This window comes from Lagopus muta, chromosome 12 (assembly GCF_023343835.1).
Source record: "Lagopus muta isolate bLagMut1 chromosome 12, bLagMut1 primary, whole genome shotgun sequence".
NCBI lineage: Eukaryota > Metazoa > Chordata > Aves > Galliformes > Phasianidae > Lagopus > Lagopus muta.
In genome coordinates this window covers 7,000,755-7,024,180 of record NC_064444.1, presented here as the reverse complement: position 1 = coordinate 7,024,180, position 23,426 = coordinate 7,000,755, and the positions used below count along the sequence as shown (strand labels likewise).

Sequence of the window (23,426 nt, the reverse complement as noted above, 5' to 3'; positions counted from 1 at the left end):
CATGCAAAAGCCCCATCAGATTACCTATTTTATTTACCCTGCACTGCCTAGCGTTGCCTATTTTCCTGCTGGTACCTGAGAATTTCTTGCAGTTCCATGTTCATTCACTTGTATTAACGTGCTTGCATAATGGTATTCTTTGCTGGATTATGTCATTTGGTGAGGTTCAGTGACGTGGTGTGTGCATTATTGTGTACTTTCAGTTCAGTTGCCTTAAGGTATTTCTCAATAGGGAACTACTGTGAGGATGGTCCAGTCACAGTGAATTTTGATGGGTTATTGCTGGTGGCTGCAACCTAAATGTGATTTGAGTAAGTGAAGAGTAATAAGAAGTCTGGGGAGGAGGGGAATGAGAGAGGTGTGCTGAAGTGAACATAGTGCTTGCCAGAGATTCAGAGAGGCAGCTTGAAAAACAAATATCCTGTTCTTGCTTCAAACAGAAGTGTTTCTGTGAGCATCATAGTGTTTTATCTCATTTGTTTCATCTCTTTTAGAAAAGAGAGCCTGTGCAGATTAATTAGGAAATGTTTTCAAAAAGCCTTTTGAATATGAAAAAGGTGTTTTAATTTATTATTATTTGGTCTTGTGAATACAAAGAAAATCTTCAGCAGTTTCAACTATTGCTAGTAAGAAGGTGACCCACATTGGTCCATTGTAAGGCTTTCTGGAATTACAGAATAACATTCTGGCTGTTTCCTATGGGCCTTCATTTCTGGCATAAGCATTGCTTTGGGTATTAACACCAAAAATGCTCAGCTATAGAAAGGCTGTTGTGTTTTCAGTTTATGTCCCCAGTTTTGAATTTAATCCTGCATACTCATTGAAGATGACAGCTGTTGCTCTGTTTTACTGAGGTTCTATTTCTCCTCTGTTTCAAATCTTGCTCTACTGAAAAAATGATTTTTCTCGTTCTTGGTACATGTATGCACATGCAAGGCCACTCACGTGCACAAGAACCCCACACAAACAAAGTATTTAGTGCTGTCATTGCAAGTTTGTCTGCTTCTCTCTTCTGATGCTTTCTACCACTGCCCCTGGAAAATGGCATTGTAACACCTGGCAGAAAGTGGCAGCAACAGCCTCCCTTCAGTTCCCTGGCCTGGGGCATTTCCAGAGGGTGTGTTGGCAGACCCTTCCTGCTGAGCGATTTGACTGTTGTTCCTTGTTCTCCCCTCTGGGATTTAAAGAAGTCTGAAAGATGGAAAGTCTTTCCTTCTTCTCTCACATTTCCCTCGCAAAAGCACTTTGTATTCTCCATTTCCTTTCTTTCCATCTCAGTTAGCAATGAGGCCTAAACGATGTTTCTAAGCTGCGTGGTTACTTCTGTAATGAGTATTCTCCTCATTCTTGATGCATTGTCAAAGTGCTGCACTATTAGGTTACTGTTCTTCCATGGCACTTGAGATATTGAGTTTTAGTTTGATAACAACTCTTCTCCCGTTTTAACAAGACAAGTTTCTCACAGTTTCAGATTTTCATGCAGTAGATTTCACAGCTCCTTTGGCAATTACTCAAGTTTAAAAAACTATCTTCTTCCTTTGTTTGCTTTTAAAAAAACAGCTAACATGTATTGACGTTATTCACATTTTCAAATTTTTTCCTCCATGAGTTTGCCTGAATCCAAAAAATATAAACTGCAACACACACAGTGCCAAAAATAACAACCCCGTCTCCCCCCCAGTATTTTGGTAGTCCTACAAAAATCCACTAGAAACTCATTTTAAAGGAAAAAACAGCCTAAGGTACAGTGTAAGATTGTGAATACGCAGTTCTACCTACTTTGTAAACAGTGGTTTCTCTTGAGATTGCTTGGATATGAATCAGTCAATGAAAATGTATCAGGAATCTTTTTACAAAACTCCACTCTCATTAGAGTAGCTGTAATGTAGCCCTTCTCCCTGAGCTACCCTGCATTTATCTTGCTAAGTGATCTATGGCTGCCTTTCACGTTTTGCCTATCAGCATGGCATTAGCAAGCCCTGCTATGTTAACCCGCTTGTCCATTTCAGGGAATATTTACACTGAGCTAAAACCTGATGTGGACTTCTAATATGTGAAGGGGTGTGTGGGGAAAGGAAGACAAAGGGCTCCCAAGTGCCTATGAAGGAGAATGTCTTTGAGATAAAATCTGAGTGTGTATTTTGTCTGAAAGTGAGAGAGACGCTGAAGATCCTGGACTGCAGATGTGTGTAAATCAGCTTACTGGGGCTTTGGTAGAGATGTGGTTTGGGATTCATGCATTTCACAGTGGAATTTCCAGCCTTGTTCCTCTGTTGAATTGTGAAGGTTTGCTGAGCTGTTGTGCTGCTGCAGGTTCATGGTTGCTGATATAAGAACACAGTACCAGAGCTTTATACATTTACCAGGAGTAAATCTTTTTTTCTTGTGGAGGAAAAGAAGATAACTCCATATGCAAGAACATTACTTTATTCAAATTTTTGTTACTTGACACACTAAATGTTTGAAATTTAACTATGTAAAAAGTATAGGATAGTAAGAGGGCCAAGAGCTGCATCAGGTGCCAATGCAGACTGGAAGTAAAATGCATTCCTGAGTGTTTGTAAGCACTCACCTGAGTCTTCTTTGGCTATTGCAGGCAATGGAGGAATTCAGAGTCACTTCATTTTCTTTTTAACCTGTTTAATGCACTCTAGTATGCATATTACAAATTTAAATCCTAGCAAGTTTTGTTTGTGATATTAAAATAAGTAAGATTTTTTAAAACGTTTTTCCTAAGCTCCTTAGTCACTGATTTGACCTTTGTTTTTTCTCCCCCCACCAGGAATCCTTAATGACTGGAAAACTCAATGGATCATGTTTTTATAATCTAAGCTACTTTTACGTTGACTGTGCTGTAAACACATGGAGGAGCTGTAAGTAAATGTTCTGTACTGCATGATGAATTGGATTGCTACAGTCTGGAGGAAAGCAAAATAATAATTTCATTTCTGTGGTGATTTGCGTAGCTTGTGGTACAATGCCAGAAAGACTAACGGAAATGCTTATGGATACATGGACTCCATTAATAATACTATGGATTACTGTACTTCCTTCCATTTATATGGCTCCAATGAATCAATCTCAAGTACTACCAAGTGGATCCAGTACAGGACTAAAAAGGCTAACTGAAGAGCAAAGACTTTTGAACCGTTCCAAGAGAGGCTGGGTTTGGAATCAAATGTTTGTATTAGAAGAATTTTCTGGACCTGAACCAATACTAGTTGGCCGGGTAAGGCAAGATTCTTTTTATTTATTTGTTTATTTATTTATTTATTCTGAATACGTAAGTGTATGGCATGTGAAGGTCTGCTGTCATTTCATTCTGCTAAGAAATTCAAATTTGAAGTGGTCTATTATTCTAAAATTCTTCTCTAGTACTCATAAATTTCTGCTTTAAATATACTGCTGTTTAAATATATGTTTTTTTTCTGGTTAACTAACTTGCTATTTACTACAAAATTACATTTTATTTCATTTTTATGAATTTTGTTTTTAGGACAGAAATACATGGATGTGTGCACATCTTTCTTTGGTATCAGTAGTCAATGCTTTCTATCTTTGTTACCTGAAGACTTTTCTCTAACGTAGCTTTTTAGTACGTTCCTTTAATTCCAAACATGTTCCTATTTGTTCATTCAAAAAGCTTACTCCACTTATAGGTCATTTGCTACCTCCAGCTTTGCTAGAATTTCAGCAAAACAAAGAATCAAAATTATAAAAACGAAAGTGTGGTATAAACAGCAAATCGTAGGGTTCTAGTTTACAGAGAAGTCCTGATATACATGCTTGTTTATTATTATTGACACAGATTGCATAATCTAGTTTCAAAGTTAGAAAGATGAAAAGATCAGAAGGAACGTTAATGTTTTTCCTTGTGTTCTTGTTTGAGTGTTGCCTGAAACTTTTGATTTTTACCACGCATTAGCTTATTTGTATCACTGTGTATTGCCACTATTCTGTGAATCAGATTTGCACTTTCTCTGAAACAAGATTACGTTCCATCTGCATTCATGAGGAGTGAATTACCTTAGAATTACAGTTAGAAAATTATACAGTTAGAAAATAGAGTTAGAAAATGCTTCTAAATTCATCTGGCCTATAGTGAGCAATTAAAAATACCATGTGTGTTTATTGCAAAAAATCAGTTCCTTTTGAAGAACTAAATATATTGTCATTGCGTTTCCCAGCCACTAAAATTGCGTAAAACGAACTAGCAAACAGAAATGATGGATGTCAATTAATCTCATGATAATTTTGGAAAAATGAACAGCATGTAGTATAACCTAGGGAGTATCAGTTGCTGTAGCAATCGTCAAAGAATCTACATATCAAGTGTATTCCTGAATTTTTCCTAATGTAGCCACTTCTTATCTAAATGCAGGGTCAGACAGAATAATAAACTTTAGATTCAGTGCCTTTTGAGGGCTATGTTAGTTTGCATGTAGATCAGGTGTTGTAAGTCTGTTTTCATTTGTTTTTCTGTAGTTGGTCCCTCAATTTCAGAGGAACAGCACTATGTTTATTACAAATGTTAAATTTATTTCTTATTTTCTCCAACATATTATTTTCACAATGTTTTGTTATCTATCTACAAATGATTTTTAGTGGCTTTTAACTGGCTGCAGAAAGTCCCAAGTTTGTACTTTGTAGCAGTTTGATTTTCAGAATATATCCATGTCTTGAGATTTCTGCAATATAAGGTTTTGTTTGTTAGTTTTGGCTGAGGAGAAGTTGGTTGTTTTATTTGGTTTGTTTGTTTTTATGGACATAATGTCCTGAGTTGTTCACTTCATCAGTGAACAGAAGAGGTGGGTTAAACTAAGCCAAACCAATGAAGACATTATCCCATCTTCTGCTGGCAGTTAGAATAGAATTTGATAGTCTGAAATGCTGTGACAATCTATTTGTTGAGACTGCTGTGTAATTAAAACACTGCATGATTTAGATGGAAAAGAGCAAAAAATGAAATTCACTCTTACAGGAAGAAATCCATGGTTTACTCCAGAAAATAGCTTAAAATATTTTTGTAAATCTTGCCTGAGTTTATCACTCTATCCAGATAAATGCAGAAAGTGTCTACACATAACAGCTTTCTGTTAAACAGGCAGTGCCAGCTAAAGCAGAGGTCCATATTTGGATCATCTTGAGCACAAGAAGCAGCATCTGGGTATAGATGTGGTTCTGTGCCGTTACAGAGACAGTGCAGCCTGTATGTTATTTTTACATGTTCAAAGTACTCCAAATAAATACGTTCCTTGATAGTTCAGTACTTCAAAGAAAATGTTCTTGAAGCAAATCTCATTATGGATGTTTGGGTTACTCATTTTTGTCTCCTTCTACAGTCCTATGGCGTGTACATAGTAGTTTTCATAGTCACATATAATTGGTATGGGCAGGTCATTAGCTGCTCTAGTTAAATAAAAACAGAAATAAATGTTTTTACCCTACCAGAAATAGTGTATGCACAAGTATAACTTGATATATCTTTTCAAATACGCCTTCAAAGCCCACTCAGAATTCAGCACTAGGGAAATGCTAAGGATAAAATTGATACTTAAGTAATGTTTTTTTGAGTCAGTGTTCTGAAAGGTGGGGACTAGAAGCATGTGATTAGCAACTAGTATCATCAAATTAAAACTGAAAATTTAAATTAATTAAATCTAAACACAATGCAGATGACATATTCAGGCTTCCATTTAAAATAAATTCTATGTTTTCATTGTATGAGTTATAAAGCTCTGTATGGGAACTGCTGAGTCACGGCCTGAACCTCTGATTAATCACCTGAGGTGAGCCTTGAGTCAGCCAGAGGAGCACAGGTGAAGGCAATTCACCTGTGCTGCCGGAAGGGGGGGAGCCAGGCTCCACCCCTCCTGGACCTATTTAAGAGCTGGCTACCAGAGGGGAAGGATCTCTTCTGGAGATCCCCTCTTTTGGTATCTTCTGGTGAGCTCAACCCAAGGGTAAGCTCTTCTACTTATTCTCTTTTTGTGATCCTTGTTTGTTTTGCCTTACTCTCTTGATTATATTGTGATTATAACATCTTGATATCTATTGATTATACACAATTATATTGTGATTATAACATCTTGGTTATACAAGCTCACATACCCAAATTTCTGAAAACAGAGAAAGTTTGGTAAGACAGAGAGCGAGGTGTCATCTCTCCTAAGGCTGATAGGTTTTTCCAGGAGAAGCAGCTTCTAGATGGGAAGACACTTCTTCAAAATCTTAAGTGTTTCAGTACAGCCAGTGTCTTCAAAGTCACATATTAGTTTCTATTCTGCATGAGTACGTGTTAATAAATGCATTCCCAATGTATTTGCTCTAGTAAATGCAGTAATCTGGGGTGAGGCTAATATGAGAATTTTATATGAATTCTTCTGTAAATGTATGTAAAGCATGGTACCATGTAAAGCATGGTAGTTTCCTACAGTGACAAGTAAAGGATGGGAAAAAAACTTTTGCCTTTATTCCTGAACTTCTTATAAGTTTTTAATGTCACTTTTCACCATTAGTTTGAGTACGGTCAAACTTAAACTTATGCAGCTCTACTTGAGTTCTCACATCTGTTTAAAAAAAAAAAAAAAAAAAAGTATATGAATCCATGCTTCCTCTGTGATTTCAGAATCTGAGGTTTCTTGTTTCCCTTTTTTGTCAGAATTAATATTGCATTGCATTTTGACAGATGGTATCGTAATAAATTCCATATTGTTTTGATCTATGCATGAAAAAAAGTAGACGTGCATTTTTGAGAAACCTACAAAGTAACCTTTTTCATGTTCCTGTGACATACTCAGATGAGTTTGGTTTTGTTCACAGCACTGCAGCATAGAAAGGTAGATTTACAAATATCCTTTTTACTTCTCTTTCTTTTTTTTGCTTCTTCTGTAGAAGCAGATATGAACTTTCCAAAGCTATTCGATCTACTTTAGAAGACTCCACATACTGCATATTGCTGTCAGCAGTTTGCAGGCCTCCCAGTGGCTGACAACCTCATTCAACTGTAGAGTGATATGTTTTGTGACACTGCATGCTGTCCCTGTGGACTTGATTAGTTAGAAAGAACTTTTACTTGATATACACTGCTGCATTTTCTCAGTCTCCTCTGCATGCATTTACAGCACCATGGCAGATGTGCTATGAAATCTGTGGTGTAGCAAATGCTGCTGTTCTTTCACTGGAAACAGCCACTGAATTCACAATGAAATAGATAATATCATTAAGAAGCTTTAGGAAAGTAGGATTGAGGTATAGGATTTTAGTTTTTTTCTTTTTATGGTACATGAGGGTTTTTTTTGTGATGTTTTAAATGGCATTGGACCCAATTTAATAGATGTTTTCAAGAAAAATCTCAGGCCAGTGAATGAGTTAACTGTTATGCTTTGTAAGTACAATGTACATAAAAGGGAATGAAAGTGACAGAAATCATCCTTAAATCATCATCAACACTAAATGAATTGGCACTTAAATTCAGACGTGGAAGAACAGAGCTTGTCAGTCAGATCAGTGCTGTTTCCGTGGTATCACTTCTGGTGCACTTCCCAGTTTCTCCTAGAACCTTCCTGAGACCTTTTCATTTACCTATTTCCAGTCTCAGGGTAACATTTGGCATATTTTGCATGCTTCCTTTTATGAGAGATTCATAAAATGACCTGATCAGATGAGGCCAGCTCCTCTGTCACAGGCACAGCTGCTGTGCTGCATCTGCAGCATGTAGTTGGTGGCAGAGCTGTGTTAGCTCTTGTGAAACTGCTCTGAAAACTCTGCAAAGGAGTAGAAACAAACCAGAAATTAGTGAGACACAGAAAGAATGTGGCCTGATCAGCTCTTACCCCCAGTGGAGTTTCACTTAGTTGTTTCTAATCTGTAGCCGGGGGGCTTTTCTTCCTTTCTTCTGTCTTAAATAATATGTGTTTTTTCACTTTGCTAAATGCAAAACTTTTTTTCTTTATGGTTTGTAGAATTAGGGAGCCAGGCAGCTCTTTCCATTCAGAGCAATGAAGCTTTTTCCCTTGATATATGGGGCTTAGGTTCAGGCCTTTACAGAAGTAATTTTCCTGTAGGAGGAGCAGTAGAGAGGCATGATGATGTTTTTACAGTTAAGTGCTTCAGGCTGTGCTACTGTAAAAATCAAACCTGGAAATGTGGAGAGCACTTATAAATAGCTTCAAGCTGTATGTTCTACATTATAAATGTTTTATGCAATCTTTGATTTCATTGCCAACATACATTATATCTCTTAACAAGAAAATGGTAAAGTTTTACTGTTAAAAAATTTGAAATTGTTCTGTTGAAGTCCAGGCAATACATATATGCACAGTAAACAAGGTTTTAATTAAACAAATTCCTTTCAAATGTTTTTCCTTTTGATTCCTGCATAAAATTTGAGATCATGACTGCCTGAAAATGTTGTAGTATTCAAGATACAGAATAGAAATGTATGTAACTAAGAATCTCATTACATCAGGGTATAAATTATATGTTGTTTCCCTGAATGGAAGGAATCATTGTGAAATATAGGTGTAGTAAAACTCTAGTGTAGTTTTCATGGGCTATTATATGGTTCTAAGTTAATGGACTTTGTCAGTTCTCATACTTAGGTACCTCAGTATAATACCTTAGATATTCTCACTCACAGCATCAGAATACCATAAAGATTCTATTCTAATTTACACTGGTATATTTACTAGCTATGATTTAAATATATGCTATAAAATATTGAATATCTGAAATGTTGCGAAGTCAACATTGCTTTCTAAGCTCTAGATTTTTGTTCTTTTGCAACTGTAATTATACAGTAATTTGCCTACTTATGTTTCGGAAGTCGAAATGTATCACTTACTTTTCTACAGTATTCCTTATAGAAAATACTAATTCTGAGTGCCTTTTTTTTTTGTGCTTCTGAAGGAGAAGAGATGACTGTATACTTCATAGAACCCTCCTGTTTCCATACTGTAAATCAGCTTAGTCAGCAGGAGTATAAGTAGCTTGGAAAAAAGCACATCATAATTAAATATTGCTACAAAGCCAATAAATATAGTATGCAACATTTTAGGTAAGCTTGGTGAAATTAGTATTTTTTATTAAATATATATATATTCCTGAGTATGCACAAGTTTCATGTGTTGTTTTTTTTTTTTACTAGCTTCAAGCTCTGAGAATTTTGTTATTAAAAAGTAATAAATTTAAACAAGGACAAATAGTTTGAATCTCATTTCAGTATGTTTCAGGGAGTACCACTGACTAAGGCTGAACACTTTCATGCTCCCCCCATCTCCGATCTTGGGACTTATAAGCGCAATTTAAGTGGAATTACAACTTAGAACACTTGCTAACATAACTGGACTGGTAATAATTTCAAAGAGGCATTTCATCAGGTGGCTCCTGTGTTTCTGCTTTTTGCTGGTAGAGCAGTAATGTATGAAAGTGGCAAATATCAGTATGTGAAAAGCAGTTAAGGAGTGTTTGAAGTTTTTTATGAATATCAGGTCGCTTATGAATCCTGCACAGTAGTGTTCACCTATGAAACACCAGGCACCTTCTGAGCCATCTGTATTTTTCTCTAATAAAGTGAGAACATCTCTGTGATGTGATTTGCATCTTGAATTTTAAACAATAATTATAGGATTACTTTAAAGAGTTGTTTCGGTTTTGTTTTTATTTTAAACAATGAAGGTAAGAACAATATATATAATGTATATAATTTGGGTCTCCTGATGTTACTTCAGCATTATCATCACTTTCCTTGTCATATTGTTCTGATGTCACAAAGGCATCTTCTGAGGGGAGAAAAAAAAAAAAAAAGGAAAAAAATTGAGAATTGTTTTTGTTTGTGAAGAATTAGAATCTTGTTAAGTTTTGCTCAATACATTGATCTAAACATCTTATCTTTCTCCCTATGAATTGAAATATTTTCAACTCAAACAAAATGCAGAAGTTTCAGCATGAAAAATTAAGCAGAGCGTTCCATGTCATATTCTGCAGATGCCCTATAATTGTTTGGTCTTTCCAACATTGGTTTTGTAAATTGTTTTCAATTTCTACCTATAGGGCCCACCCCTAGTGCTGTCAGGGTGCTTCTGTTCCAGTTGTCAATTTAACTGCCAATTAGTGCCAATTGTGGTTGTGTTTCTTTGATAAAAGTTTGTCCTTTCTCAACTGGGCAAACAAATTTCCTATGAGTCACTGAAAAGCTATCAAATAGGAATGACTTCCCCAAAGTGACTGAACACATTTTTGATCAGTAAGGATGTATTTATTATTATCAGATAGTGATAATAGTAAATTTTTCAAGGCTTCATATAATGAAAACCCCCCAAAGGAATTTTACATTAAGGTGAGAAATACTTTGGGACTAATTAATTTAGTGTCTGTAGGCTTCCAGACAGATCTCTGGAACCTAAGTGCATAGCATCTCATGGGCTGAATTACGTGGGAATGGTTGGTCTTTTAGGCGGTGGGCAGCTCTGCCTGTTTAGTTTGTAATAAATACACATTCACAGTCATGACAAGAAAATACAGTTTGTGTGTGAAAATATCAGAAATGAGTTTGCATAATTTTTTTTTTTTTTTCTTGAAAGCTCTGTTTTTAAAGTTTTTCTTTAGTAAAGTGAGAGGAGATATAAGAGGGAATAGCACACACTGAGCAACCAGCAGAGGACTTCCAGCTGAAGGTATTTTGTTTGGACAAAGTCAGAGCTGCCAGAGCTGTGTGACCTAATGTGGATGTGAAGCAATCAGCTTAATTGCAGAGATAATTTGCTGGAATAAGTATTTAAGGCAATGTTTAAAGGTAACTATTATTTAAAAGTAATGTGTAGAACATTTGGCATTGAAAATAGATGTAGACTATTTTCCTGAAGATACTTCAGCAAATATTTATGTATCTGAATAGCCTCTTGGTGATCCTTGAGGAACACCTGTGGTGACGCAGTATGAAATAAAGCTTTCTTTTTTTCCTGAGGAAACTCTATTAGTGTAAAGATTCCCTATCCATAATTTCTTTCAAAGCCTTTATTTTACAGCACTTGTGCCAGCAGCTAAGAAAAAGTATGTGCAGCTCTCCCTGGAGACTGTGTCACTCCTGAGTTAAGTGGAGGAATCATTAGGAGCAACATAAGGAATGCCTTTTCTTGTTTCAGGTTCTGAGCTCAGGAACTGTTACACACCCAGCCCCTGATGAATAGAAGCCAAGCCGAGCGTTTGCGTTTCATCCTGATGGGCTGTGCATTGCTCTTAGATCGCCTCTATGAGACGGAATGTACGAAATAGAGACAATCAGGCAAGGAGCTCAGTTATAGGTAGATTCCAAAAATATATTTCTTAGCAGTTCAGAATGCTCTAGTCGTCTGCTGGTTTAAATCCACGAACCGCCTTATCTCATTTTCTTCTCCCTCGCTGGGAGAGAATGACTTACATAGAATGGAGGTGTTGTCACCAAGTAAGGAAAGGTAGATTTTATTATATGTAGAATTGATGGGAGGCATCTAGGCATGAAGAATCAAGATTAGGGAAGCTTTCTGGGGGAAGAAGTGAAGGGCATTCAAACAAACCATAGCTGTTTTGTCACATTTTTTTCTAAGATCATCAAACTACAAACATCATTTAGAGCTATGCATGTTTTACATTCAACCTTAAGAAATCAGAAAATTAAATTTAATGGAAAATGAAACTTTTTTTTTGTTAATTTGGGATTGTCTACAAAGTAATCGTGCATCATGATCCTGTATGCCATAGCAGGATGCAGAATGCCTAGCTGTGATATTACTCAACTCCAACAGCTTAATGAAGATCTACCATATTTTTATACAAAAACTTTTCTAAATATATTTACCAACATATTTACTATTAATTTTTCACTCCTTTTTTTCTGTTGTTTTTTTTTTTGAAAGTGTTATTTTGTAGGCAACTTGTTCTCTAATTACTATGTAGTCTAAAGCATTTAAAGGCGACCACTGGCATACTTTCCAAGTCCTATTGTTGCCTTGTCACACAGACAAGAAAAGAGGTAAAATGTTTGTGTTTCTTCCTTCATGAGAAATCATCGGAAGCAAGACTTAATGCCAATACAATATTTCAAATTATTAGGTTATTTCTGCTAATTAATGGGTCTTGATTAATTCACCCACATAATTGCTAGAATATTTGATAAACTGAGAGCAGGTGCTGAGCTAAATACACACAGACTATTACTTTTTATTGATTTATCCTACAACTAAATGACAGTACAAAAGTGGTTTAACGCATATACCAGGAATTTACCTGTCAGAAAAAGATTTACAGACATAATTGAAATTTAAGCCCTGTGTATTTTTTAAAGAATCTCAATGTGGGCTTGAGTGAATTTTGAAAACATTGTACATGCGCTCAAAGAACTCGCGGGGGTATTTTTGTAAAGTGAACTACTGCACATGAGGAATGGCGCACTGTGTCAGTAAATGTGAAAGCTGTTAATGCTGCCATTTGTATTACAAAACCTTAGCCACAATTTTTCTCCTTTTTGTTGGGTAGGAGCCAATTCCTGTCTCAGAGCTGTTCCTGCAATGAATAGGATATGCAGATTGCAACTGAGGAGGAAAACATACATACAGAAAACTATGGGCAGAGAAGTGATTTTTGAATGTCTGCAATTGGGTCTTAGTACCTTGGTGTTGCTGTGGAAAAAGCTTTCTAATCCTCTGCCATTTCCTTAGAAGTTGCTGTCTCCTACGAGCCAGTGGCAGTGTTACAGAGTGTACATCATTTGGAAGGCTGAGAAATCACATAATTACTTTTCAACTGTGTGGGGCATTCTGGGAGAGATGTATACTATGCAATTTGATAAAAATTTAAACTGATATGTTTAAATTCACTTTTTTTTTTTTTTAGTATATTATATGTGAAGTCCACTGACACTGTCTTAAAGTAAAGAAAGAAAATGACTAAAACTCTGAAGGGTTAGGCAGAATTAGGCTTCTTCCTCTGTGCAGAAAGCAACAGCATCGATCATCCCATTAGGTAATCATTTAGTAATTGAACTACATTCTGCCTCTCCAGAAGACCACCTGCTTGTTATTGCAAATTACAGATAAGCAAGGGAATGCTAGGAATCAAGCAGTATAAAAATATATATAAATAAATCTTGGGATTTTTAGGGAAACATTTTGTAGGTGAATATTTCAATCTACATCCAATGAGTGCTGCACAAACACTGCAATGAACAATTCTCCATGGAACAAAATGTGACAGAAGCAAAGCAAAATGTTGCTCTGCTAGCAGGACGGGAGGCCTTTTCTGAGGCAGTTGGCTCACTGCAGACATTTTAATGTGTTACTGAGATTTACATTTTCATACTGTAAGGTGAAAAAATAGTAATACAGTTGAGTCAATAATACAAGATATGTCAACAGACATGTCACGTGAACACTTAGAAGCATATTTGTAAATTCTATAAAATGCAGAAAGATTGGGAAACATTAGAGATGCTTTCTCAAGCCTGAAGCAAGCCAGTGTGGCTTCTTTTTTTTGTAAGACTCAAAGTAGTGTCTCTGAGAGAGAAAACCTCTGATGTCCCTTTGGTTGAGGCAGGTTGGAAGTCTGTAAGAATATAAATCCCAGTTTCTCTGGTAGTCTGTGCTGTATGCAGGGCTCTGAGGATCACTGTAACACAGGAGAGTTGAGACTCCTGTGGGACAAAGTAACCGACCTCCAGAGTCTATTCCCTTCATAACCTTCCCACTGCTATAACCTTGGTGCAGTCTAAGGGAACTGGCATCTTTCATTGTCCCCATGAGACACCATCAAAAGAAATCTGTCAGGATTGTTTGAGAATTCTCAGGAAGACCAAAAGACCAGCAGGAGTTAAACCTTAATTTATTATTTTCTCAGCTGCTTACTTTATCTTGTATCTTGTCCTTTTTATACATTTTCTTATGCCATATGTGATACATTATGTTACAGGGCTTGAATTTCTGCTTTGTGAAGCTGTATGCTTTACCGTACTGATTTTAATTGATAAAAAAATTATCTTGGGAGGGGTGAGGGAAAATCCAACCTTCCAGATACATTGTGTTCTTTCAGATCTAATAGACCAAATTCATTCCAGATTTGGATAGGAAAGTCACTAGGCAGTACATCTGTCTTAATGCACTTATTGCAAAACCTTTTATCCAGTTTGTGCAGCATCTGGTGGAGGCTGGGAGTTGGCGGGAAGGGGGGGAAAACAGAACAATTAGACCGAGATGAAAACTGGTGTACATATGTGCAGGTTGGTATGTATAGCAAAGGCAGTATTAAAAGATTTCCTGCTAAAAAGGGCCAATAATAATAATCGGTACAGAGAATGTTCTGTGTTACTGAAACTGTTGCTCTTCCCTAAAGGATAAGCAAAAGAAAGCAATAGCGTTCAGCTTCCTGCCCACATACTCTGATCCCCGCAATTTCCATACCCTTTGTCATTCTTTTAGAAATACTGCTAACCTTTTCTGTTGTGACTGTGCCTTCACACTTGATACAGCAGTACTGGGAGCTGAAATTGCAAAAGTAGTGCACCAAAGGTAATTTTGCATGGTGTACCACATTCTGCTGTGCATCAGGAAAAGAGCTGCTACTGCTTGAAATCCTTTTAAAAATCTTCCCAATTGATGACACCTGTGATGAAATACTGCATGTAGGAGCTCAGATATTCCTTGCTAGTGCTTCTCAGGAATAATAATTATTTCTTAGTAGAATTGGAAAGTGGTTAGGAGACATAGTTTAATGAAATACTTTCAAGAAATTACAATTTATATCATTATATACCTTACCTTTCTAACATTAGACAGAATTCTTTCAGAAGTGCATATTGCTCATTAGAAACGAGTCAAATTTTTTTTAATGGGGAAACATTTATTCTTCATATTTCTAAATCACTATTTTCAATTGTCTCTTAATATGAAAATTTCTGATCAAGCTTGTTTCGAAAGGCATAAGGTTTTTTGGTTGTCAAATAAAAGCTGATACAGTTTCATGTGTAGCAATTAATGTAAGTAGGAGAGGTATTCTTGTGTATAATGTGTCACACTAAGATTGTAGAAAGATTCGTCCTTGGTACTGTCATTTATTATGAAGTGCAGGAAAAGCAGTCAATAACCACTTATTAATGTTTTTTGGTTCTTTTTTTCTTTCGTTTATTGTAGATTTAGGTACATTAGGCTTTTATAACTATCTCATTCATAATCCTCTGTCACAAGTAATGTTTTCTGCATCTTGAGAAGCATAATTGGAAAATATTTTCTTTGTATGGACACTTTCTATTCTCTCTTTAATACAACTTTACCCAGGAGTATCTTGCCTAGGAAAAATGAGCAAGCATAATTTTATACAGGTAATCAAATCTCTCAAATGTTGGCACATTTTCCTTTATCTCCATGGGACTAAAAGGTAACCTTCAAACGGGCCTAAGCATTAAAAGAGAGAATTTCAGCTCTCAATTAGAACTCAAATAAGCTTGTACAAGGCAACTTGAACAGAAGTGCTGTATTGAGCTACTTAGTACTGTATTTCTTCTACAGGGTATTCTATTTGATTAATACAGAACTGCAAGGGAATATATATATATTAGGCTGAGTGTATGCGTGTGTGTGTGTGTATAGATCTGTCTGGCATAGTCAGCACTGGTTATAGCAGGAGTTTTACTCCCTTTTTTAATAATTCTTTGTTGTTGTTTTATTCCTACGTAGAGCTCAAAACCACATCTCTATACAGATTTTTGTCTTATTATCAAGAACAAGATAATTGTTTAGGGGAAAAAAGGAAAGAAATGGGATTTCTTTAGAATCATCTTTACTGCAGCACATTGTAGAACAGTTAATGTGTTGTGTATCTTCTGGCATAAATCACACTGAAGTGAGAGAAAGTAAAAGCCGTGTAGATACAAAGCTAAGGAATGGTTTCAGGGAAAGAGATCTATTAATGGGACAGTTTCAAGGCCAGTATGTAGTAGACCTACAACCAAAGCTTTCAGACTATTTTTGTTGTGGAGTTGAACATTTTCATTTCTATTCTCACTCATTTCAGTACAAAGGACCTTTCTAATTACAAAACCCAGGAAAAGACGACACAACTTTTTAGCTGTAAACAATTTATTTATGGCTCTGGTGGTGTCTAATCCAGCAAAGCAGCTGCCATTTTTACAGTGTGTGTTTTAAAGGAGCTGCTAGGCCCTTCACAGTGAAACTTCTTATCTTTCTGTTCTAGTTTAAAAGTTTGGCTTGATGCTAGTTGCAACTTTAAATGCAACATTCAGCTTATGTTGGTCATTAAGATCTTAATTAAAGGAATATTCTTGGCCATGGAATATTCAGCAATTTTCTTTTTAAATCTGGTGTAAATATGGTGGGAGAAAAAAACAAAAACAAAGACAAACAAGCAAACAAAAAAACCTACTAACCTCAATACAAAAGTTATGATTTTAACTTCAGTAAAAACCAGTGGAGATGAGCTAACTTGACTAATAGTTCTGCTAATTTGTTGGATATGTGTGTATCCAATGATAGATCAAACCACCTGGCTATGCCTGGAACTTCAGCCCAGGCAGAAAGTACCCCTTGTGCAGAGCCAGGAAAGGGCCTTGATTGCAGTAGGCTCTTAGCTCAGGCTGGTACTCTTCCTCCAAAAGAGAGGAGGCCGTACTTTGGGGAGTCTTGATAGGTTGATGTGGGTCATCTTTAAAGTTCTTCCCCTTTCATAAAAAATTCAGCATCGGTGAACATAGTAAAAATCAAGCAAAAGGAGAAATGGTGTAACTGTGAGGAAGGGAATTTAAAAGGATAAAAAATGTGCTTTGCTCTTCTGATCTTAGGGGCAGAACATTTTGAAATACCTGCCTAATAGTGCGAGTAAAATGTGGGATGAGGAAATTGGCAGTATGTTTCCCGTGCTCTCTGCAAGTCGGCTGCAGGATCCTGTCAGATGGGCTTCTGTGAGAGGGTGTCTATTTTTATATCCTAAGTGATGTGGAAGGCTGAAACCCGTGAAAACGGAGGATTGTCAGCTTTTATAGAGACCTGAGAAAAGGCACTTAGTTGTTTCAAGGCTACAGATACAGTTTAGATACAGTTGCCTAAAGCTGTGGATAGATTGCTAAGCCTCTTTGGCAATCTAAGAAGTCATCGCTAACTACTGTGTTAATGCTGGACCTGAAATGATCCTGTAGGTAATTGACCTGTGAGCCTCTTAAGAAATAAAATTTTCTAATCCTCTTCTGGCACTTCTTTGTAGGTTATGTGACCTCTGACATTCCCTGTTTTCCTCTCCGTGTTCCCTAAACCATACTTCATTCCATTTTGCGTGTAGTTGCTTTTAATGTTATTCAGTGTTTCAGTTGCTCTTGCTAAGCTTATATATACTTCAGATTGTGCCTGTAAATCAGGCCTTTCAGGTAAGGGAGTGCATGTTGGTACAATTTGTCAAGCCGTAGGGCTTGATGATGCATTCATTTTTAAAAATACAGTTTAAGAATAAAGAAAAAGCAGCCTTAGAGTGCACCTCTAAATGCCACAGCAATAGAGTTGGAGGTGTGGCATACACTTGCCAGAACATATGCCATACCATCTCTCTCAAGAGCTTCTCCACAAACTTGTACCGGCACACTGTATCATTTGCTGATAGAGAAATGGTTCTATATATCTCTTCCAACTTTATCGTGCTTCACTCTTGCTGAAATGAACTTCTACAAACTTCAGTTCAATATATTTGACATTTCTATTATGGTAGGATTTTTTTTTCGTCATATGGAAGCGTCTTTCTGCACATTGTATTCATTATTCACTGGATCATCTTCAAAAGGTTCATGAACTTAACAGCTGTACTTCTGCTATAAGAATACACAACCTTTTTTCATCAGACTTTTCACTCATTTTGTATTCCTTTATGCTGATAAGGAATCTGAAGTTTGAGAGACTCGAGTAAGTAAACAGATAAAAATTCTTCTTTTTACCACTTGCTTTCAGTTGGTTCTAGTACAGTGTTTGTGTTGACCTCTTCTTTTACAGTATTCTCATTCGTACTGGTTAGGCAATGGGAAGAAGGAATTATAAAAATTTCAAAAAAGGAAGACTCCAAAACTTTTGTTACTTACTGAAATGTATTTTTAAAAGTTGTCCATCTAATCGATGCTATTTCAGATGTTAATGAATCTCACAAATTAATGAGATTTTTACTGTTGGAGATAGGAATTTCTGAAAACTAGATTCTTTTTAAATTCAGGAGGTTCATATTTGTGGTGAAAATAGGCTATGTGCTATTTTATTTATTTTACTAGAAAAGTGCATTGTTCTTGAAGAGCTATTTGAGTCGGTAAAGCTTGTGCATTATAACACATACGGTTTTTTCATATAGCTGCGCATGTTTCTGGCAGGGAACTTTCTGCTTCTCTATTTCTCTTAGTATTTATCTTAATTCATTATGTTGAGCTTATGTAGCACAGAAGTGTGATACTTCCCTGAAAAATTGGGAATATATGCTCAGAAATATATGGTTGTATGTACCCTGAGATGAGAGTGTCATCATCAGTATCTAGATTGGCTTTTCAAGCAGCAGTAATGCAAACTCAGTGATAATAACTGAACGCTGGTGACTTGCAGACACAGCCAGAATATATTCCAGTTCTGAACTGCAGGATGGACACCATGGGAGGCTGGCTCATTTCTGATGAAAACAATTCCTAACAGTGTGAATTTATGAATCTTCTCAGTGCAAATGAGAGTTCATTATGCTGAGAGTCTAAAAATGATGCTTCATTTATTAAATAATACAAAAATTATATTCAGATACTGTTGGAGATTTTTGTTAGACCTTTCTGAATGTCACAGCTGAGGCTGAAAACATTTAACTTCAGTTATGGGAGGCAATAGTGAGAACAGGACATACTGCCAAAAAATTCCAATTTTTTGCTTGATTTGAAATGAATGTGTTCTTGGAACAGCACCTGTCACTGTTTCCCAATCTTTGTACCAGAAAAAAATGATCCTTTCCCCATTTTGAAAATATTGAGATCATTTAATACAAACTTTTGTGATTTTTTTTGCCTGACGAAAAAAGCCTTTGCACTTAACATTGTTCCTCCACAGCATGGGTCTGCTACATCCACTTGTTTTAACAGTGGAAGCAGCAATGGCATTTATGGTAGAATGTGAAGTAACTTCAAATTTACACTAAAACAGTATAAATTGTCACAGAAAATTCAGGAAAAATTGATACATAGTGACACATAATTCTAAGGCTTATTGCCAGATTTTGATATCCAGTTTGCCAGCTGTACTGTGCACTGCCCAGCTGATTCAAACCATATGCCTTGAACAAACAATCAGTTAAGTGTGTTAAAAGCCCTGAAAAGTACCATATTAGCAGCAAGTCAACCAGCTGCATGTACTGCACTATAAATTTGGATAAAAGCTACAGAAAAACTGTTGGTTTTTGTTGTGTTTTTTTTTTACTTCTTTGTTCTAAAAATATGGCTTAAATCTAATCTGAGCATCTGCAGTTAGTGTTAGAGCAACAATTTCATACTAGCTGAAAAATATAATTGAAATTCTGCTTAGGCTTTAAAAGTTCCCCTAGAGACAGAAAAGTCCATTACAAGTTTCTCTGTAGCTCAAAAGGAAGCTGTCATTCATAGAGCAGCCTAAAGCCTTTGTAGCGTGTATTCTTCATACTCTTGAAAGAGCCTTGGTCAGAATAGACTTTGTTCTTATGCTGTGGACAAAATGTGCATGCATCATTTTCATTCTGTGGTTGGATGTGGATGATGCTAACCTCGATGGAGTCACTATCCTCTGGCTATTTGCAAGATCAAGTCAAGCTTTCACTGATAGTATTAAAGATATAAACTTGAAGCTGTATATGTATGTGTATGAGTTCTGTGTGTCTACAGTTCTATACATTTTTTATGTGTCTGGATTAACATGAATTCTCTGGTATTTATATTCATGTATGTATGGATCATTGTTATCTGCATATTAAAATAAAGGATGTGAAAATGAGGAGATAGTGCTGCCATTGTGGCTGATAGAAAATCATACCTTCTCAGCTACAGTCATATTCTAGAATCCAGAGTAATATTGTTTCAGACTGAATTTTTGGAAAGTTTGGAAAGGAAGAATACATATAAATAAAAATTTTAGCACTATCTCTGAGCTGGAATGAAATGCTCCAGGCGATCTTGGCTAAATAAAAAGGGGTAGTATTTTATGAATGAAATATTTTCATTGCTTCTTCCAACCTCAGTCTTCTACTTTTATCTTCTGAAATATATTTTAACGATAAACCAATGTTTCAGCTAACAACCCAGAATAGAAGTGTACCCTACTGGGATTAGTCACCTGTTCTTTGTATTGCATATGGTTAGGACAAGGTGAGGCATAATTTTGCAAGCGAATTCCATCTTTTTTCATAGGATGGCTTTGGTTGGAAGAGACTTGAAAGATCATGTGGTTCCAATGCCTTTGCAGTTGGTAGGGTTGCCACCCACATCAGGCTGCCCAGGGCTCCATCCAGTCTGGTGTTGAATGCCTGCAGGGATAGGGCATCCACACCTCTAGGAATTTCTTGCAGTCAAACTAAACTTTCACCGTTATTTATATCATTCTAAAATGTTAGAATAAAATATTTCAATTTTAGGATAGTGAGAAACCTGGTAGACATTTATTGTTGTCTTATTTATCTGTTGACTCATGTACAAGAGTTCTCACTGAAATACCAACTAATTAAAAGCGGATAGTTCCACTCAGGGCTTAGAGCATATGAAACAGATGTTACTGTTCATCAAATCACAGACCTATAATGACTTTATTATAAAGTTTATTGACTCATCTTCCAGTTTTCTTTGACCTTTTGTTCCATGAAATTGCGGATGGAATTTATCTTGGATAAACGTGCAAGATATTTTACTATTCTATTTATCTTAAAAAATACTTAAGTTCTTTTTCATCCTTGCAGCAGTTTTGAATTATTGCTGTCCTCCAAATTCTGTTCCTCAGTACTGACAAATTTCTAGGACAGTGACATTCTCTTAGACTTATAGAAGTCTCTGGAAGTCAGAAGACATTTGTCAGGTGTTGACTTTTGGGTAGTAAGTTCTAGGACTTGGGTCTGCAGAGGCATACTGATATAAATACATGTTCATAATGTTCACATCAAAGTTCAGGATGTGCCTCCCTGGGAAGTATTCCTCCAGTGTTAAACAGATACTATGCTGGATGAGAGCCAACAGGTTCTTAACTTGCTTTTGAAAAACTGAATCTGGAAAGCTTTTCAGAAAATACATCTGTATTTCTAATTTGCACCTTGAAGGATGAAATTGACTGGAGGGATGGTGAGAATGAATAAATTGATTCACAGTGTGTTGACAACTCCCTGTGTCTCACTTTCTGTGAAACATCTGTGGGTGATGCCACCACAATATCTGACTGCTGGCTTGCAAGCTGGTCTACTAGTAATACGTGATTAAAAGCCTGATACTCAGATAAACGAACTGAACTCGATGGCACTGCTTTCCAGATTTTTTTGCGTGACTTTGAGTGGGTGATAAGAGGGCTGGAGCACAGCAAAGAAAGACCAGTTTCTACAAAAAATGTCATCTCTGCTCTGTTAACTTTCTTAGATGCGTAAGTGGAATAATGCAGTGGAAAATCCAGCTCAGCATTGAAAGTAATGATTTGTGAAGAAAATATTATGTTTTGAAAGCAGTTTCTTGTGATTATTTTTTTAACATCTTTAAGATGAAAAACAATGAAGACTAAGGCTTAGCAAATATTACAGGATACAAATTCTAACAGCCAAAGCAGTAGATGCATTCATTTCTAAATATAAGTGATGGAGATGACAAGCTGTATAGACTTCAATTTCCCTCTTGTTGTCATGGGAAGTAGTAATTTATTACTTGAGTTCTCACGCAACACAGGACAAAATTTAAGTTCCCCAAGAAAAAGATATACAGTACTTGTGAGTGCATTACCATTTTAGTAGTTTTAAGAATTATAAAATCAGAGGAAGTCATCAGTTCGTAATATGTAGTTAATGCATGTGCACGGAATGTAGCTTTTGTATGAAATGGATTGGTAGACCTGTGCACAAATGCTCTTGCACATCATATAATAACTAATTCTGTCTTTATTCTATGATGAAGATGCAGAATGCACTCTATCAGAAAACATCCTTATGTTGAGCACACTTGATAAATAGAATTGTGCTATTTGGCTTTCTTTCACCCCGTGAATGTTCAATTTCATGCAAAGATGAAATGAGACGAGACTCAGATGTCCAAACAGTCTGCACTTGGTGCTAAAAGATGAATTAATTAAATATGTAAAATTCTTAACCACTATCTTTTTACATGGGAAAACATAAAATTATATAATTATACAATATTAGCATTTTAACTCTTAACTCTTGTAGAATTTGCCCATGGTTTCCCCACCCTCCAGAATGGACATTATTGTAGCTTTATTGTAAGGAGCAATTTTCTGTATCACAGCTGGCCATGAGAGGCATTGTAGAGTTAATTCCATAGTTGGCCTTCAGTTAGACATTGTATGATTCATTCTGAGAGAAATAGTGCCAGGACACATACTTGCTTACTAAAACAATGAGAAGCATTTCATATGTATGAGTGTTTGTGTGTGAGCTCATGCTGTAAGTTTATTTTTTCAGGCTAAAGGGAAGGACTATTAACCACAGGCTCTAGAGCCTCTGATTTTATAATTAGAAATCAATTGGGCAAAGCCTAGTTTTGCATATGTGACCTCTTCCCATAACTATCCCAGAATGGCTTTCTGCTGAAATGATTTGCTTAACAATTTTACATTAACAACTAATCTATTTGCAAAATCAGTTTGAAAAACTAAATTACCTGTGTGCTTTTGGTGGCTGCATAGAAAAACTCTAACCAAGATGGAATTACTAGATTTTTTTAAAGTTTTTAAAATTTTTTAATTTTTTAATTTTTTTTGTAATTTACATTTTCATCTCCTTGCTTATTTGTTTTAATTAAAAGATGTCACATAGCTTTTTGGCACTGTGGAGTTGCATTGACTTTGGTAAGGGCACAGCAGGACCAGTCGTATCTAGAGTTTATGTTCGTTTTTATCCACAGGGAGAGAAAGATGAAGCTGAACTGAGTTATGCCAGACATTGCTGAAAAACATTTACTCAATAGGTTTGGTCACTGTGGGCAAGCATGATGGTGTAGATTCATTTCTGTCTTGATTGTCCTGGTATTTGAGAATACTCAAGTGGGATAGATGTAGCATTTCCTATTCCACTTATTTTGTGGTATCGTGCACAAGGCAGTTTTAACTATTAAAAAGGAAGTGTTTGACCAGTGTCTTTCATTCCAATCATTTTCAAATTCAGAGCAGGGGGACCAGCAATCTATTTTTTTTCCAGGAAAGTATACCAAACTATGC

At 36.2% G+C, this 23,426-nt stretch overlaps 1 protein-coding gene across 2 annotated transcripts in view; it reads left to right on the top strand.

Moving 5' to 3' along the window:
• Positions 1-23,426, top strand: part of CDH8 (cadherin 8) — a 140,523-nt gene that overhangs the window by 11,915 nt on the left and 105,182 nt on the right. For both annotated transcript variants that reach the window (XM_048958773.1, XM_048958774.1), the window contains exons 2-3: positions 2,783-2,873; positions 2,967-3,229. In XM_048958773.1, the coding sequence (XP_048814730.1) occupies positions 2,792-2,873; positions 2,967-3,229 (345 nt within the window). In that variant the 5' untranslated portion in view covers positions 2,783-2,791. The remainder of the gene's footprint in view (positions 1-2,782; positions 2,874-2,966; positions 3,230-23,426) is intronic.